Genomic DNA, 19266 nt, shown 5'->3' with positions numbered 1-19266 from the left:
CTCCTGGCTTTATTTTGTACAGCCATTTGCAGCTAATGACCTTCCTGTCTTTTGGCCTCTTGACTAATATCCAGGTGCCGTTCTTCTTCAGAGAATCCATTTCCTCATCTGATGCTTTACTCCATTTTAACCAATCTTTACTTGCTCGAGCTTCAGCATAATCCTCTGGCTCTTCCACGTTCATGATCTCAAACATTGAAAGGGCAAACACAACTTCTGAACAGTCATAGTCATCAAACCTCGCTGGAGGTATGATCGTTCTGCGAGGCCTGTCCTTAACCAATTGATAATTGGCAAGCCTCGATCTAGTTTCTTCTTGTCCTGATGTCTCAGGATCAGAGTCACTTGAGCTGCTCTCATCAAGCACGTCTTGAACAGCTCCTCCTTGAACTGCACTGATCGATCTCTTCTCAACCTTTTCTATTACAGGGATCACCACAGGCTCCTTATCAGCTTCCTCTCGGGGTGGCTTATCTGAATGACTCACCACGTCAGCTACCTTCTTAATGTCTTTAAACATTACATCCTCACAGAACTTCACGTTTCTACTGATTGTAGATCTCTCTCCATCCAGTAGCCAAATCTTGTAGCCTTTGGTACCAGGAGGGTAACCAATTAGAACTCCCGTCTCTGCTCTGGGCTTCAACTTCCCTTGGTCCTTATGCACATATGCCACAAATCCAAACTTCTTCATGTGTTTATACCCAGGCTTCTTGCCTAACCAGATTTCTTCAGGGACTTTGAAACCAACCGCTGATGATGGGGATCTGTTTATCGTGTAGACTGAGAAAGCAGCAGCTTCAGACCAGAACTCTTCTCCTAAACCGGACTCACTCAGAAAACACCGCACCTTCTCCATGATTGTGCGATTCATCCTCTCTGCTACGCCGTTTTGTTGGGGAGTGTATGCACATGTCATGTGTCTGGTGATACCGTTCTTCCTGCAAAACTCATCAAACGCAAGATTGCAAAACTCTAGACCGTTATCAGTTCTAAGATATTTGACCTTCGTATCAACCTGATTCTCTACTGTCAATTGTTATGTTTATTTATTACATAGCAAAGATGAAACCTTAGAAAAATTTAAAGAATTTAAACTCGAGGTCGAAAATCAACTTAAAACAACTATTAAAGTAGTTAGAAGCGACAGAGGAGGCGAGTATGATGGTCCGTTCAATGAATTCTGTAAAGAACATGGAATAATCCATCAAACTACAGCTCCTTACTCACCAGAATCTAATAGAGTTGCTGAACGCAAAAATCGAACTCTAAATGAGATGATGAACACTATGTTACAGGAATCTGGGTTACCCTAGAACATGTGGGGGGAAGCGTTGCTTACCACTAATTATATCCTCAACAAAATTCCACACATAGTAACGGGCAAAACTCCATATGAATTATGGAAAGGTAATTTACCATCGTATAAATACCTCAAAGTCTGGGGATGCCTGGTAAAAGTTGCGGTACCACCACCAAAAAAGGTCACTATCGGACCTAAAACAGTGGATTGCATCTTCATCGGATATGAACATAACAGTAATGCTTATCGATTTCTGGTACATAAATCTGAAATATTAGACATTCATGAAAATACAGTCATGAAATAAAAAATGCATCTTTCTTCAAAAATATTTTTCCATATAAGGAAAAACAAGGTTCAAAACGAACTCGAGAAGAAATAGACAATGACAAAAGCTCAGAAACTGTGACAAACATCGAGATTTCTATAAATGATATTTCAGAAAATGGAGAAAAAGATGAACCTCGAAGGAGCAAAAGAGCTCGAAAAGAAAAATTTTTTGGAGAAGATTTCCTAATGGCATTTTTAGTAGAAAATGCTCCAAAAACTTTGGCAGAAGCCATGGCTTCACCCGAAGCTCCATTTTGGAATGCTGTCAAGAGTTAATTTGATTCGATCATGCAAAATTATACTTATTACATAACGGATTTACCACCTGGCTGCAAAGCATTGGAGAATAAATGGATAATGACACGAAACCTGGTGGAAAATACAAGTCTAGACTTGTAGTTCAAGGATTCCGACAAAAGGAAGGCCTTGACTATTTTGATACATATTCTCCAGCAATGAGAATAACATCAATAAGACTGATGATAGCTATCGCAGCCTTAAGAGACTTAGAAATCCATCAAATGGATGTAAAAACTGTTTTTCTAAATGGTGATTTAGGAGAGAAAATTTACATGAAACAACCTGAATGTTTTGTCATTCCCGGACAGGAAGACAAAGTATGTCGACTTGTAAAGTCACTTTATGGACTTAAACAAGCTCCTAAACAATGGCACGAAAAATTTGACAATACAATGATGTCAAATGGTTTCAAAATAAATGAATGTGACAAATGCATATACTACAAAACTACCAAAACTGCGTATGTTTTGCTATGTCTATATGTAGATGATATGCTCATTATTGGAAGTAATAAAGACATTATCAATCAAACAAAGAACATGCTCAAAGGGACATTTGAGATGAAAGACTTGGGATTAGTAGATGTAATTCTCGGGGTTAAAGTCACAAGAAACTCAAACGGAATTATCTTAACTCAATCTCATTATGCTCAAACAATATTAGAGAGATTTAAAAATTACTCTAATAGTACGGCAAAAACTCCGTTAGATCCCCAAATGCACTTGACAAAGAATTCATGTGAAGCGTTTTCACAAAACGAGTATGCACGTGTGATCGGAAGTCTCGTGTACTTGACCAATTGTACTAGACCAGATCTGGCGCATGCAATAAACGTACTTAGTCGATATACAAGTAATCCAGGTCATACACACTGGAAAGCTATAACGAGGGTACTTAATTACTTGCACTACACCAAAGATTTTGGGCTTCACTATGGTAAAGAACCAGCAGTTTTAGAGGGATATAGTGATGCTAACTGGATATCAGATTCTAAAAACTCAAAATCCACAAGTGGATATGTCTTTACACTAGGAGGAGCAGCAATATCATGGAAATCTACCAAACAAACAGTGTTAGCCAGATCAACCATGGAATCTGAGTTCATAGCCTTAGACAAAGCAGCAGAAGAAGCTGAATGGCTTAGAAATTTTTTAGAAGATATTCCTATGTGGGAGAAACCTGTGCCAGCTATATGCATACATTGTGATAGTCAATCAGCTATAGCTCGGGCAAAGAATAATATCTACAATGGTAAATCTCATCACATCAGAAGACGACATAAAACCATTAGACAACTTATCTCAACTGGTGTAATCACAATATATTACATCAAATCGGCTGACAACCTAGCGGATACATTTACTAAGGGCTTGTCACGAGATATTGATGCTAAATCATCAAAAGGAGTTGGTTTAAAGCCTATAACGAATGAGGATGCTTGATTGCAACCCTACCTATCATGACTGGAGATCCCAAGACGTAGGTTCAAAGGGAAAACAAAATCAAACAAAATCTAACCAAAGCACTTAAGACAAGTAGTCTCTTCCCAGCTCTTAAGATGATAAAAGTGCTAACAAATGTGAGAAGGATAAGCATAAGCTTTTAATGATTCCATAGCTTCTTAAGCGGAGTATTACTCAATACTTTTCATGGTCAATCACCTAATGAGTGTGAAATGGGGCCGTTTCTAGGAGAATGAATGCAAGACTATATTCTCTAAGTTCACTCATGAAAACCAGGAATAAATCAAGGCCACAATGAACATAGAGAACTAAGTTCTACGAGAAAATGAAGCTGCGTTATGCATGTTGTCTCGGTCTACATAAAACACCGGTTGGTTCAAGACATCATGTTCACCTTCCGGTAAAGTAAACCCGACAGATATTAACTATGAGTGGTTCAAGGCTTAAAAATGCCACCAACTCAAACACAATGAATTTTCTTGCAAACACTCTCGATAAGTCTGTCTAGTCTAGTCAGGATTAGAATATGTATAGTTTTTTTTAGAGTCTATCGAGTCTGCATTTAGTCTGCATATGTTTAGAAGAATCATTTATATTCATATGGGGGATTGTTAGATCAATAAAAGGCATTGGCCTTTATTAAATAATGTGAATACAATGACATTAGGCTTCTTATGTTTTAAGCCCAAAGATATGTCAATTAAATGAATAATGGTTATGGGATTTGTCCCACATCGGCCAGGAGAAGGTTCATAGAGATGTTGATATATTGTCAAGCACTTGGTGTTGGTTAAACAGCTCAGAGGAAGAGAGAGCTCCCCACGCGCGCGCTGCCGCCGTCCGGCCGGCTCGGGCTTGGTGGAGGGCCTCCGGCCCGATAAGAATATTCTTTTTGGACCAAGTTAAGCTCAACAACAGCATCACAATTGTCTATAAACGACATGTAGTTCGTTTAAAAACGACACGAAGTTTATCTGTTCGAAATGGATTAGAACGAGTCAACAAGAGAGAAACTTGCGGAGAAAGCTGCTCAACGTTCCACTCCGAGATCTTTGCGAGATTTTCGGTAAAAACGTTCGCAACAGTTTCGAAAAACCTCTCCTTGTCTCCTCTTTCAATATCGTCAAAATCCCTCTGCGTAAGTCTATATTGCGAGAGTGTTTCGTAGAATTTATAGTTCGATAGGGCGATCACAAGTGAGGCGTGATTCGCCTGCCATGGTTTTTTCCTGGGACTCTATATTCGTACAGTTCCGTCTCACTAACGGAGCGAATATTTTGAGTCAAGGAAAGAGATCATATCTCGACTCCATGTCTCTTTGCGAATACGATTTCTTATCACTCTTGTATTCGCCTTATACTTTCGTATATTTCCTTAACATCCCTTTTATGTTATCGTTTATGTCAGTCCGGTTTTCCGGCTTCTGCAAGTTGTTGTTACGTACTTGATGATCCGTTTGGGTCTTGGTAATTTCATCCAGACTTAGCAGAGCTTGCTGCCCCGTGGCATCATGCTGACATACACATTGAACTAAAATAGACAGAACATGCTGTAAATTATCAAGTACATGGGATAATAATCCATTCAGATCGACTGCTAAGTGTTATTGGAAGCTCGTCGACTGAGACGTAGAGAGTGGATTTTTGTCTAGACCGAGCTGTTGTGCTCCGACATGTAGGGTGATCATGGTGCCATCCGGATTGAATTATTGCGCTCTGTCTTAGGGAATGTTATTGATTGCGTTTGTTGACTGTTCCTGCAATGCCATATGTGTTTTCTCTAATCATTGCAATGTGCGTTTCACATCAAAATCTTTAGAGGGTTGTTTTGTTGAATTCTCTCTCCTTCCAGCACCAATTATTGGATCTTAAAATCTACTCAGAAATTAGGGTAAAAGTTTATGTTAATGTGTCGAATAAGTAACTGGTGAATCTTTATATATAAAGTACACTTTGATTCCCTCCCAGAGGGTCCACGTTGGATGACACCTCATCAATTCATGCACTCTGGAAGCGACACGTGTCTCTGTTCTTCAAAGTGCACCGTTTCATTTAGGTCAGCGTCTTTTAGTTTCTTTCATCGTCTTCATCGAAACGACGCAGCCACCGTGACGATCAAACTTCAGAACAAACCTCTTACCAGAACGGTCTAAGCTTTCATTTAATTTGCGGTATTTACGTTCTCATTGACTCCATTAAACCACGAATCCTCTAACTCGCATTCAAGAAGACCATCAAAGGTAACGAATCTGAACCTATAAATAAGAACGTATGATTCAGTGAAATTCATCAATTTCTCATTCTCAATCTTTACAATCCCTATCAATGGCAAGCTCCACTTTCCTGCTCGCCGACTTAAAATCCGGTGGTTGTGCTACAATTGTTGAAGCCCGGCTTTGGAAAGGCGCAAATGTGGTGAAAAGCGTTGAGCTCACAGGTTAGACATGTTGACCTTCGACGAGCAGGTGATTCCGCGACCATTGACTGCCTATTAGTACTTTCCGGGTGGGCTTTGCTGTTACGGCGTCACTGATTTGTTGTAAGAAGCACAAGTCCTGTCGCTTATGTGGGCCTAAACTAAATCTCAGAGGTTCCTGACTTTCTCTCTACGACACAAACATCAGCACATTATCTCGATGGTGCTCAAGGTGAGTTTTGAATTTCATGTGCTTCTGATTTTGAGTATTTTAGATTAATTCGTGGATTTTGATTCGGTGCGTAGACGACAATGATATGGATCGACATCTCCGGTGCCAAAAGCCATGTACACTCTATTCCATTAGAGCTTTTGAATTGTCTTTTTGTCTGTGATTTAGTGATCTTTTGACAGCAGCGATCCAGTTTTCGCTGGTAGTTCAGAAACAGAGGAATAACAAGGGAAAAGTTTAACTCTTGAGATTCAAGTTCCATGAGCACTAATGTTTGGTTTTTGACTCTTGATCAATGCACAGAGGAAGTCATTGCGAACATAGCTCAAGGCGATGTTGAAGTTATCAACCGGGCGGTGAAAGCTGCAAGGAAGGCTATTGATGAAGGACCTTAGCCTGAGATGACCGCTTATATATAATATTGTATATTGTTTTTGAGTCTTGAAAGTTATGAAATTTAATGTGATATGGACTTATCTTGGTTTGATTTTCAGGAAAGGTGAAGGATAATGCTGAGATTCACATATTTGGTTGAGAAACACATCAAAGAGCTCTCATCTCTAGAGACATTGGACAATGGGAAGACTTATGAACAAGCCAAAACAGCATAAATTGCAATGCTTCCCAGATTCTTTCAAGAGTTTTGTTTTGATCGATACTCCTGCAGTTTCTAAGTTTGGAGAGCTTAAAAGGCACCTAAAATCCAAAAATAGAGGTAAAAGAAATCTGGTACTTTTTGCAATTTTTGTTCATGATGGAACTCCATCCATGGCGTTCACCCACATGGCTGAGCCCTCTACTCACAAAAAAAAAAAAAGAACACTGTGCCATACGCTCTTGGTTCTTTATGTTCATCATACTTAAGTCTTGAGTTAATATAATTATTTACAGGGACATCAAACGGTGGATCAAGAGCTTCAGAAGATACAATAGGATATATAGAGTATGAGTACAAGAAACATGCGCTATAAGAAGCACATCAGCAGGGTCGTGATGGAGCTTGATATGACATGCAGTGTCATTGAAGAGCTAAAACTAGAAGTAGCATTGGCAGAGAAAGAACAAGCGAAACAAGACGCTAATGTTGCGAAGCTGAGAGTGAAGAAAATGGAGGGAGACAGTAAAAACGCAACTGGCGTATTAAACAACAAATGCTACACTTTGGAGTGTATAATTGGACGAGGGAGATCAAATGGTGGTCGACTAAGTTTGAAGCAGTTTCATTCCGATGGACTAAGGAGGCAAACAAAGTAGAAGATTGATTAGCGACTACTAGGCCTTTAGACAATTCTTTTAAATTTCATTACTGTGTACCCCAATATATCTCTAATCTTCTTCATGAAGATCATTTAGTCTTCGGTTGCATAGTAATAAAAATAGATGTTGTAAAAAATAGTTTTAATTTATGATATTAATACAAGATTGTAGAATGTTTTTACTGAAAATAAAAAATATGAAATAATGTTTTGGATCATCATGTTGGACTGAAGATATATTCAAAATTCACTTAAACCCTTAAACAGATACATTAGTACTTAATATTGTAAACGAAAAAATAAAAACATAAGATTAAGCTAGAAAGTATATAAATTTTATTTTTAATAACATTGTAATAACCTGATTGGTATTTTGAAAAGATAGTAATTGTAAAAACAAAACAATATTTAATAATAAAAATTAAATAAGTTGGGCATATCTATTAAAAATATATTAATTATCTTTTTACACTGAGCCTTAATCTAGAATTATATTTTAACTATAGTTAGATTGCAATATACTCCTTCTGTTCCTTAAAGATTCATTTTTAGAAAAAAAAATTTGTTTTAAAAAGATATTTTTTTACATTTTCAATACATTAATTAATGAAAAATTGTAGCTTTTAAAAAAAATACAATTATGTTTAATAAAATCTCATTGGTTAAAAGTTATTGGGAATAGTTAATTAAGAAAAACAATGTATTTGAAAATAAAATTTTAAATGTTTTCTTAATAAGTGTGAAAAAACTATAACATGATTTTTTTAGGAACGGAGGGAGTATTGTTTTCTGTTTATAGTTTAACAAATTATATAGTAAATAGTAATATTTTTCATTTAGGTGTTACAAAAGAAAAATTCATAGAAGTTTTAGTGTATTTAAATTATACAATATTTAAAAAGTTTTTTATTTTCTTTCTTATGAAATTTTTTGAATAATAAATATAATTTAGTTTTATTTAAAACAATGAGTATCTATATTAGCTTTACCTATTATAATTGTAATAAAATATAATATAGTCGTAAGAAATATATTATAAACATTAAATAACATATAAGTAAAGTAACAAGCAAAACATGATATAAAAATATATATAACAAATTGAAATATACAATCCGCGCGTAGCGCGGACCGACCCTAGTAGTATTTATACTGATGATTTTTTGTGGAAAATGTATGTATTATTGATATTACGAGCTGATACAATTGTAATGACCCTATAGATACCAGAGACTAAAAAAGTACAAATGTATATAGACTATAGGTTCAATATGAAAAATTGGGATCTCCTTTTATAGGTGCTCGGGGTGAATTATAACAGTGATATTATCTTCGACGAGTCTTAGGTGTTCTTAAGTTTGCATTTGTTGTCTCGATCTTTTTTATTTTTCGGTTTGACCATGTCACCTCGGCACACACTTCATTGTAGCTTGGGATGAACCTACCTTCTTTGTAAGCCTGTTGTCTTCTTCCAAAATCTTTGTGATATTTGATCGGGTTTTTGGATCAAATCTCGAGTGTAGTCAAACTTGCCTCGAATAAATATGACTGAGTTAGGCAACTAATGAGCACGACCCAGAATTATGAGCAAGTTGTAACTATGCGACTAATCAAGGAGTCAACTACAGAGCGATAATTTATTTAAGTAGATGATCGACTTCAATATTTTATTCTTTTGTAACTGAGATTGACTTCAATCTTGAGGATTATTTGAGTTATGTATAGCTCATTTCCATTCTTTGAGTGGGTGATCACATATTACAGCCAATTAGATAATTTAATATATAGTTTATATACGTATACTTATGTTGACAAAACAAAACGCAACAATAATATTTGATTTAATTAATTAGTGTGCTTCTTGATGCAAGTCTAGAGAAGGATGTTTATTCTTATTAATTTTTAATAGATGTTCCGTTCAATCAGTTACCCCGCCGAAATGTTTTACAAAAATTTCCAGTGTGACCTAATCGATAAGTACATATATATTTCCAATATATATTTCCAATGTGAGCATCTCTAATAAGAGGATTCAGTTTTGGAGTTCTAAAAATACATATATATATATATATATATATATATATATATATATTAGATATTTTGGATTATGTTTCACGTAAAATTTAGAACTCCGCAATTACGTACATATATATAATCAGATATTTTAGATATTTTGGATTACGTTTCCTGTAAAGTTTAGAACTCCGTAATTACATACACATGTATAATATATATATATATATGTACTTTTAGAACTCCAAAACTAAAACCTCTCAATAAGGTTGCTCTTAGAAACTTAGAATCTGAGATAAAAGTATTCATAAGATTTAAAAAAAATAAAACACTATGTTTTTAATCATATAATAATGTTATACACCTCTTCGAAATAATTTACTAATCACATAATTTTGTAGAACTCAGATTTATATTAAGATTGTAAATTTTGTCAGTTGAGTGACCAGAATCAAAATATTTGTTCTTAAAAATTCAGTTACCATCTTCTTCATATCAAAATAATAATATTTTCTTGTGAATACTTTTTATTTTCACCAAATTTATTTTTTGAATTATACAGCGGTATTTTGGCTTCACATAAGTGGTCCAGACTAATCCCGTGTTGCCACATATCAGTCCTCTATTCCTGGCGACGCCGAAATGTTAATTCTCCAGTGGTCAGAATTTAATTCTGGTGGCTTTACCGTATTGGACTTTTGCCTTCAAGTTAATTACCACCAGGCTACAAGTCCTTGTTGTATTTTCACCAATTTAATCTTTGCTCAATGTTTTCTTTTTATGATTACCATCTTTTTCGATCATTATTCTCCTTCGCATTTCTCTAATTTGCCACCATTTTTTAACTAAAGGGAGAACATAAACTTGATTTACCACCATTTGCAACCAGTGGCGGACCTACCAAGGTTTAAATGGGCTCAATTGACACCCCTAAAATACTCAAATTAATAAATTTACATAGGATTTATAAAAGAATCCGTAGAAGAAATGGTTATTCTATATCTTTTGACACCTCATAAACCAGTGTTCGAGTCTCCATTGACAACTATATTTTTCATTTTTTTAGAAAGTTATATATATGTGACACCGGTAAAATAAATATTTGGGTCTGCCACTGTGATATATGGTGTTTTATACATCTTGTATATATGCTTTCCAATTGGTTTTCAAGTCTTTATCGAGTCTTTCTAGTCCTTTTCGAGTCATTACAGGTCTCGAGTTGCATTGGATGGCAGATGGACCAGCTGGAGGAAAAGAGTACAATTTGGAGTTTTTCACGCAGAACAGTCTGACGACTGCTCCGACCAAGCAGAACAACCAAGCGGAGCAACCCGAGTGACTGTTCCCGCGGCAGAGATTTTTAAGGAAACTACAATCATTACGGGATTTGCCCTAATTATCCTTATTTTCTCTCCCAGCCGCCTGTGGCTTTTGATATATCATATTTTCTGCTTCTCTTTATCATTCTATGCTGTTTTAGACACAAGAAACCAGACCTTAGAGTTGGAGACTTGAGATTTTGCTACTTTGTAAAGGGAGAATGCCATCTCTCTCGATTTAGAGAAGAACCCTCTGAACCCTATTACTTTATTTCAGTCATATTTCATGTTGCTTTATATCTCTGTCTCTGTGTTTTCTTGCTCCATGGCTGAGTAGCCAGCTTGCTTAGTCTAGGGTGTTAGGGTGTTAGATCCGTGAGCTTGACATAAATAAGTTATAAATCGATTGTCTTCATTCATTGTTGTTCTTAAGGCTTGCATCAAGTTAACCACTTAGTGTCTGATTCTAGGTTTAATTTATTCATCAAAAGTGTTATAGGTTGCTAGACATAACTTGAATGAGCATTGCATCCCTAACCAGCGAAAGTAGATGTTAGGGTGTTTTGTGAACATATCGGACTTGACCTCTATTGCTTGCTGTCGCATCTTGATCCAAACGAGAGTTTAGGTATCAAGATCGATCAGCATAGGGAGCAGTACCACGACAGTGGGCTGTTCTACTTGAATGATCCGAGTTCTAGACTTGCTCTTAATTAAACTTGAATAATTGTGTGGCTCACACTTGCTTAACACCCGATCAAACCACCCTAGGCTAGCATTTTTAATTATCTGAATTTTTTAATTGATCTTGTTACTTGTTTCTCACGAAACCCTCAAATCTTAAAACCCCCATATTGTTTTAGCTTGATATTGATCCCATAAAAATAAAGTGTAAACGTTGGTCTCTGTGAATTCGATCCTAAAGTGCTACATCGACATACCATTCGATTGTGGTAGTGTGCACATTAGGTTAATTGGTGTGTGTATACACGTAATATCAATTTGGCGCCGTTGCCGGGGACCATCTTTTTACCTTTATTTTTCGGCTATTTATTTATTCTAAGACCTCTAACTTGCTCTATCCTTTTTGTTGTAACTAATGTTCCAGGTGCATGATCAGTAGACTTACTCGGAGAAACGCACAAGGAGAATCGGTTACACTTACCAACCAGGAGCTAGCAAGGTTAGAAAGAACAATTCGTCAACAGCCAAGGCAAACCGACACCACTATGGGTGATCACGCCAATCAAGAGCAACTCACTGCTCAGTTGCAACAGATGCAACAACAGATGCTTCAAATGCAGCAGACCATCCAAGCTCAGCAGGATGCTGTTGAACAGACTGCTCTCGCGCGGCAGGAACAACATGCAAAAACTGTTCCAATCGGGCAGAAAAACCTTCCTTGCAACATCCTTACTACGCGCTCGAAAAAGTCTAGTACAGAGAAAGGTGTTCTCTGGTCTCTCTACAGAAATTCCAATGGAGCATATTGAGAGCTTCGAAAAAGTCTGCAGTTTCACTCGCGCGAATGGTGTTCCACCAGATTACATCAGGTGCATGTTATTCCCATTCTCTCTTGATGGAAAAGCTGCACGGTGGTTGAACTCTCTCCCTACCGGCTCTCTCACTTCATGGGAACAGGTCCGATCAGCGTTCCTCAGCCATTTCTACTCTAAGGCGAAAACAGCTGCATTGAGGAACAAGATCACCTCCTTCAGACAGCTCACTGATGAGCCTTTCTGCGACGCATGGGAGCGCTTCAATGACTATCGTAGAGAATGTCCTCACCATGGATTTTATGATGATTATCTCCTGGATATTTTCTATGATGGAGTGGACTGGAAATACCAAGGTGCTCTAAACTCTGCAAGCAATGGAGACTTCATGACTCAAACCACTGCTGGAGCGTTTAAGCTAATCGAGAACATGGCTTCTAGCTCAGCTAATAAGAAAGAGGAGAGTGATTGCTCCAAGAAAGAGAACAGTTCTGATACCCAGAAAATAGGTGAGCTGACTGTCAAGGTTGATCAGCTACTGAAAAACAACCAAGGGCACGTCTTCAACATGGAGCAAGCTACGGCCGGGCAGATTCAGAACCAGAACCAGCGACAACCGCAGAACAATCGGCAAGCTGTTCCAGCTACTGAGAACAGTCAACCGGATGAGCTGAAGGGTATGGGTATGATGATGCAGCAGCTGTTGCAGGGTCAGCAGGTTCAGGCCAAGGTGTTGAATCAGGTAACCACGGAAATGGACACCAGGATGGGCAACATGTTCACTGAGCTGAACAACAAGTATGACAATCTTGCGATCCATATAAGAAAGATCGATGTTCAGTTTGCTCAAACAGTTGAGAGTATCAAGAGGCAACAAGAGACGCTACCTGGAAGAACTGATAGAAATCCTAGGACTGAGCACTGTAATGCAATAGAGCAGCCGTTTGCTGAGACTGTTCTAGGCGCAGAAGAGAACACAGAGCAGTCTGCTAGCTCTGGAGTGACTGGTCCTAGCGTACCTGCTGAAACTCCACCAGTGCGAGTTATGTTCCTAAGGTTCCCTATCCAATTCCACCTAGACATCTGATGAATCCCATTAGTGAAGAGCAGCTGATAGGTTTTAATAAGATGGTGAGAAGGCTTCCTAAAGAACTTGCATTCGAAGATGCTCTGCAGATTCGTCCATTGCTCAAGTTCTTTAAAAACTGTAGAGAGATTCAAGAGGAGATCAAGGTCCTCTATACCAAAGCACTGTCTACACCAACACTAAAGGTATTGCCTAAGGTTGATGATCCTGGAAAATTTATTTTCCCATGTTCCATCACAGGAACAACCTTCAAGGACGCTCTTTGTGACTCTGGTTCTTGTATGAATCTCGTCTCAAAGGCTATTGTAGACGATTTGGGTATTGCTGATGTTGAGCGTTCTCAGCTGACCCTGACCTTTGCAAACTCTACCAGAGCAGTCCCATATGGAACCATCCGCAGCCTTCATGTCCAAGTAGGGGAATGCATTGTTCCTGCTGAGTTTCAAGTTGTTGAGATGAACAAGGATCATGAGATGCCTTTGATATTTGGAAGAACATTTATGGCTACTGTTGGAGCAACCATCGATATGTCCAACAAGAGAGTCTGCTTCTCCAACATCAACAAGAAAGTTTTCTACAAGGCTGTACCCACCAGATCTTCCTCATCACACGCCTCTCGCATCTCAGTGTTTGATGTAGAAAAGCTGAAGGTTGTTCCAGAGAAGGAGCATGGTGATAAGGGTGAGAGCAGGCTGTTATCTGATGAAGATCCATGCACTGATCCTACTAAATTCAGAGGGAATTCAAGGGTAAAACAGAAAGTCCAAAAGAAAAGGGACAAGGGAAATCCTACAATGACTTTGATACCTCTCAAGTGTGATGAGAACTCCATTGAGTATGAGGTAAAGTGCAAGGGTACCTCTAAACCGTTCTCTAAAGTCAGAGTCATTCTCACACATGAGCTGAAGGAGAAAGGAGAAGCTGCTGTGAAAGGGTTATTGAGCAGGGTTTTGAAGCTGAACATGTCTGATTGTGGAGCTTCTTTTGGAACAGGCCCTCCTGCTCAACCCGACTGATCTTAGTCACCAAGTCAAGCTAGAGACTTAAACCAAGCGCTTGGTGGGAGGCAACCCACTGGTAAAAGTAAATATAACTTGGTTTTGTTTTTGTTTACTTATTTTTCGTTTTAGTTTATTGAGTTTCAGGTCAAAAAGCAGAAAATTCGAGATACTTCATAAATTCTGGGTTGCAGAAACGGAACAACCTACCCCCTGAAAAGAGCGGTTGTTCCAGGCGATCATCTGACGATAGAACACCCAGAATTTTCATGGAGCGCCTACTCCACTCACGTAAGTATTTCGACCCAAAAAAAAAAATTTATTCTTGTTTTCTCCTTCTCTCTGATTTATTTTCACACCAGGGACGTTGTGAAGTAAGTCTGGGGGAGGGTTTTCGTCGTTTACTAACTCGTTTCTTTCTTTTGTTTTTCTTTTGGGTCAATTTGAGTCAGTTTTTATTGAGTCAGTCAAAACTTTGTGGGAATTAGGACATTATTCTGTGTTGATCACTGACCACCTCGTGCTTTAATTATCTTATTCAGTGACCTTAGCCGTAGCGAAAGATACACATGTGGACCTGGAACACCCTGACATATCTCACTTGATTCTTCTGAAGTTCTCAGCCGATCAGGTTACACTGGGTAGACTTAACTCCACCTTACTTGAACCTAATCTTAACTGAAATTCTTCTTGTTATGGGCATTAGATCAGGGAAACGAGAACACACTTAGGACTTCTTATCCTTTTTATCCATCTTGCTGATCCTGAGTGGCTAGCTCATCTTTAGCTAGTTCCCACCCTACACCTTAGCATTTATTCCACCTTCATGCATTTGTTTTTCAGTGTCATATGTGCAGATATGTGCAAAACGGTCGGAGAAGAAAGGATCAACGCAGCCTCCTACTTGTTACTGCTGCAGAAATTCTGTCAGAAAGGAGAACAAGCGGATTAAGGGAGAAACCGCTCCATAACCAATGAACTGCGCAAGAGCAGGGGTGGAGAACCAGAATGGTTGCGAAATCAGAACCACCAGTGGCACTCAGAACCATCATGTATGACCTCCTTCTTCGTCACATCACCATATCAGTCTTGTAAAAAAAAAAAAAAGGAAAAAGAACCAAAATAAGGTGATGGAGAAGGGGATGAAATCAAAGAAACATGAGCCACTGGGAAGATCGAGCAAAGGAGTGGGTACCAAAAGGGAAGTGGAACACAAAACAATCAGTTGCCTGAACCAGATAAAGCAAAAACGAGTAGAGGCTGTGGACATCAATGGATATATCCTCTCTTGCCATTTTGTGTGATATCCTGCATCCTCTTCAATGAAATGGTAGCCCCTAAACACTCTTAACTCCACCATTAAATAACCTGTTCCACACCTAGGCCGTCTACCCTGAACGATGCTTGTGATGAGAAGCTCACGCTACTCTTAAATGAATGTAAGGAGTTCTGTCTCGATAGTGTTGCTTTTTCAGGTTTGAGATGAAGAGTATGGAGCCGATTTTTGAACAGCAGTCAGTGGGGTTCCGGTAAGGGTGTGTTGTCCTAGTTTTACTGCTTGTATGGTTCAGAGATTCGTGGTTAAAGTATGGTTGTTGAGAATATGAGAGTTCCCACACTTTCAAACCTTTCTCCCTGTTCTTGATACTTGACATTGTTTGAGGACAAACAAGGATCTAAGTCTGGGGGAATTGATATATGGTGTTTTATACATCTTGTATATATGCTTTTCAATTGGTTTTCAAGTCTTTATCGAGTCTTCCTAGTCCTTTTCGAGTCATTACAGGTCTGGAGTTGCATTGGATGGCAGATGGACCATCTGGAGGAAAATAGTACAATTTGGAGTTTTTCACGCAGAACAGTCTGACGACTGCTCCGACCAAGCGGAACAACCAAGCGGAGCAACCCGAGTGACTGTTCCCGCGGCAGAGATTTTTAAGGAAACTACAATCATTATGGGATTTGCCCTAATTATCCTTATTTTCTCTCCCAGCCGCATGTGGCTTTGATATATCATATTTTCTGCTTCTCTTTATCATTCTACGCTGTTTTAGACACAAGAAACCAGACCTTAGAGTTGGAGACTTGAGATTTTGCTACTTTGTAAAGGGAGAAGGCCATCTCTCTCGATTTAGAGAAGAACCCTCTGAACCCTATTACTTTATTTCAGTCATATTTCATGTTGCTTTATATCTCTGTCTCTGTGTTTTCTTGCTCCATGGCTGAGTAGTAAGCTTGCTTAGTCTAGGGTGTTAGGGTGTTAGATCCGTGAGCTTGACATAAATAAGTTATAAATCGATTGTCTTCATTCATTGTTGTTCTTAAGGCTTGCATCAAGTTAACCACTTAGTGCCTGATTCTAGGTTTAATCTATTCATCAAAAGTGTTATAGGTTGCTAGACATAACTTGAATGAGTATTGCATCCCTAACCAGCGAAAGTAGATGTTAGGGTGTTTTGTGAACATATCGGACTTGACCTCTATTGCTTGCTGTCGCATCTTGATCCAAACGAGAGTTTAGGTATCAAGATCGATCAGCATAGGGAGCAGTACCACGACAGTGGGCTGTTCTACTTGAGTGATCCGAGTTCTAGACTTGCTCATAATTAAATTTGAATAATTGTTTGGCTCACACTTACTTAACACCCGATCAAACCACCCTAGGCTAGCATTTTTAATTATCTGAATTCTTTAATTAATTTTGTTACTTGTTTCTCACGAAACTCTCAAATCTTAAAACCCCCATATTGTTTTAGTTTGATATTGATCCCATAAAAATAAAGTGTAACCATTGGTCTCTGTGGATTCGATCCTAAAGTGCTATATCGACATATCATTGGGCCGTCCTTTGCAATTTATTGACCTAAAAGGAGCCGCTGCGATCATTGGTTTATACAACACCGACGGCCTTAGGCTATCATTCAATCGCCCAATAATGATCGCATTTACGTCATCTCCCCACTTCCTCCACTCCCTCACATTCAATAGCCCTCTCACTCCTCTATAGTAACGGAGGAGTCCTTCTATAAATAACATTGCAGTCTAGGATGAAACTCATCACTCGCACCGAATCAATAGCTTTCTCTTAAAAACCCAGATTCCATCGATGGAGCCTCTCACCTATTGCTCTTCGATTTGAAAGTTTGTCGTTCTACTAAGACTGTGGAGGTGTTACTGCTTAGGTTCTGGGAGGCGCCTAATGTGACGAAAGGAGGAGAGCTCCAGGGAATGGACATGATCATCCTCGATGAACAGGTAACTCCGGAGAACATATGATAAATTGCTCCTGCCAAGCTCTTGATTTTACGTTTCTCTTTTCCAACAGGTAAAGCTTGGTCAACGCCCCACCCATTGAACACTTTTAGACACCTACTAAGGAAGGTTCAATCTACTCGATAACTGGGATAATTGGGTTGGCGTTACATGAACAAACCATAACTCTCCAACTCCCCGATCTCCATACACTTCGATGAGCAACCCGCGTTCAAAAATATTCAGTTGCGGGCGCTGCCAAGCTGCTCCCAGGAACTTAGGCCCTGCCAATTCACATGAACCATGTATAAAGGCAGTGAAATTCAATATTTTGAGATGTCAAACACAAAACAATCAGGGTACAGTTGGAACCTAAAGTGAAACATGAGTATAAACTGACAGATACATTTGAAAAGTGGTCTGCATATGGAAAATTAGACTAGACAGTAAGTATATTACTCCACCGAAAGTGTAATGTTTATAGTCCTAGAACGTGCATTATGAGTGTAATATATCTGGACATCCATTAATATGAACATCTATACAACATCGACAATTTGACATCTAAGTTTGTTGGACATAGTAGTCAAGAATTTACAAATCGTCAATTATGCTTTCTTGGCAACACATGCCACCTCAAAACAATAATGATCTGTATACGAAAGCATCAGACCAAGTCTCACTATTCACATTGTGAACTAAATTTTGTGGTGAAGCAGCAGTTAATCGGAGAATAAGTACATCACTTGATGACCACAGCGTTTGAAAGAACATAACCATAATTGTCACAAATGCAATGACAACAACCAAAGATTGGCCTACCCTGTAACTACATTCACGAAACAGCATGTGCACTCTTGGAAATGATCAAACTCTATCAGGTTCCAATTGTATTTGACCATGACCCCTCGAACGTATTTGATTTTAAAAACAGCATTAACGGCAGGTAGCTAAAAGAGCTTTTATCTATCTCATAACCAAACTAACAGCAAACAATCATCCCAAACATATCAACCATTGTTATATTTCTCGCTTAACTTTGATTAGACATTCAACAGAGTCCACATGAAGAGATATAACATAGAATTATCAAAATTCAATAAGAAACCAACCTTGAGGAACCGATGTTGATGTTCTTGTGAAACCCTGACACAATCAGCACAACTACCATCAATCAGCCTCTCAGACCCAAAATATCCACCTCCTGCTCTTTCTCTTCCTTCTTCTCCTTATCTACACCGCCTGGCTTCGTCTCTTCGAGGTTGGTCTGAAAATCTCTGTCTTCATCGTTGTCTCTGTCGTCGGATTTGAAAAAGAGGTCATCTAGGGATTGAGAGAGGAAATGGGAATTAGGGGGACGGATTCGGAGGCGCCCGAGTAGGATTTGGAATTTGTGTATCTGTTGAAAGAGCTCATGGTTATTCGCGATTCCATCTTCTTTTTATTTTTCCCTTCTCTTCGTTGTCCTTAACGAAATCAGATTTTAGAAGAAAAAAATCCCAAAAAAGTATCAGTTTTAGATGTAAACGTGGGTTAGTCTAAATGGTAAATATCAACTTTTAGGCATCGTATTTCAAGTTTCGTAAATGGTGTTTTTGGTTTCTTAACTTTTGTAATCCAAAATAATCTTTAAAAATATATAAACTTAGTAATACAGTAACTATAATATTTTATTTCTATATAATCTATACTATTATTTGCGAAGTAAATTTTTGGAATCGAGCTTTCACGTTAAAAGTTAGAGCGGTTAATATCTATAATACCCTTAATGAATTTTCTAAATAATTAATTATATAATCAAA

General features: G+C 38.3%; 1 protein-coding gene, 1 long non-coding RNA gene and 1 other non-coding gene across 3 annotated transcripts; 2 read left to right on the top strand and 1 right to left on the bottom strand.

Moving 5' to 3' along the window:
* Positions 1–7036: 7036 nt before the first annotated feature.
* LOC117133651 (protein WEAK CHLOROPLAST MOVEMENT UNDER BLUE LIGHT-like 2) lies at positions 7037–13214 on the top strand. The gene is made up of 4 exons (XM_033290363.1): positions 7037–7284; positions 11740–12090; positions 12569–12869; positions 12969–13214. The coding sequence occupies exons 1-4, from the start codon at positions 7037–7039 to the stop codon at positions 13212–13214; spliced, it is 1146 nt and encodes a 381-aa protein (XP_033146254.1).
* LOC117133861 lies at positions 12321–12427 on the bottom strand. The gene has a single exon (XR_004457902.1). It is a non-coding gene; the product is annotated as a small nucleolar RNA R71 (small nucleolar RNA).
* Positions 13215–16826: 3612 nt separating the features above from the next.
* LOC108870462 lies at positions 16827–18027 on the top strand. Its single transcript, XR_001957016.2, has 2 exons — positions 16827–17467; positions 17538–18027. It is a non-coding gene; the product is annotated as an uncharacterized LOC108870462 (long non-coding RNA).
* Positions 18028–19266: the final 1239 nt, after the last annotated feature.

The sequence above is a fragment of the Brassica rapa genome, chromosome A04, assembly GCF_000309985.2.
Source record: "Brassica rapa cultivar Chiifu-401-42 chromosome A04, CAAS_Brap_v3.01, whole genome shotgun sequence".
NCBI lineage: Eukaryota > Viridiplantae > Streptophyta > Magnoliopsida > Brassicales > Brassicaceae > Brassica > Brassica rapa.
This window is presented reverse-complemented; position numbering and strand designations above follow the sequence as displayed.

Coding starts and splice junctions, on each gene's coding strand:
- LOC117133651 (XM_033290363.1), top strand. CDS start 7,037: ATGGAGCTTGATATGACATGCAGTGTCATTGAAGAGCTAAAACTAGAA. Junction 7,285..11,739: donor CATTCCGATGGACTAAGGAG/GCAAACAAAGTA, acceptor CTAATGTTCCAG/GTGCATGATCAGTAGACTTA. Junction 12,091..12,568: donor ACAGAGAAAGGTGTTCTCTG/GTCTCTCTACAG, acceptor CATGGCTTCTAG/CTCAGCTAATAAGAAAGAGG.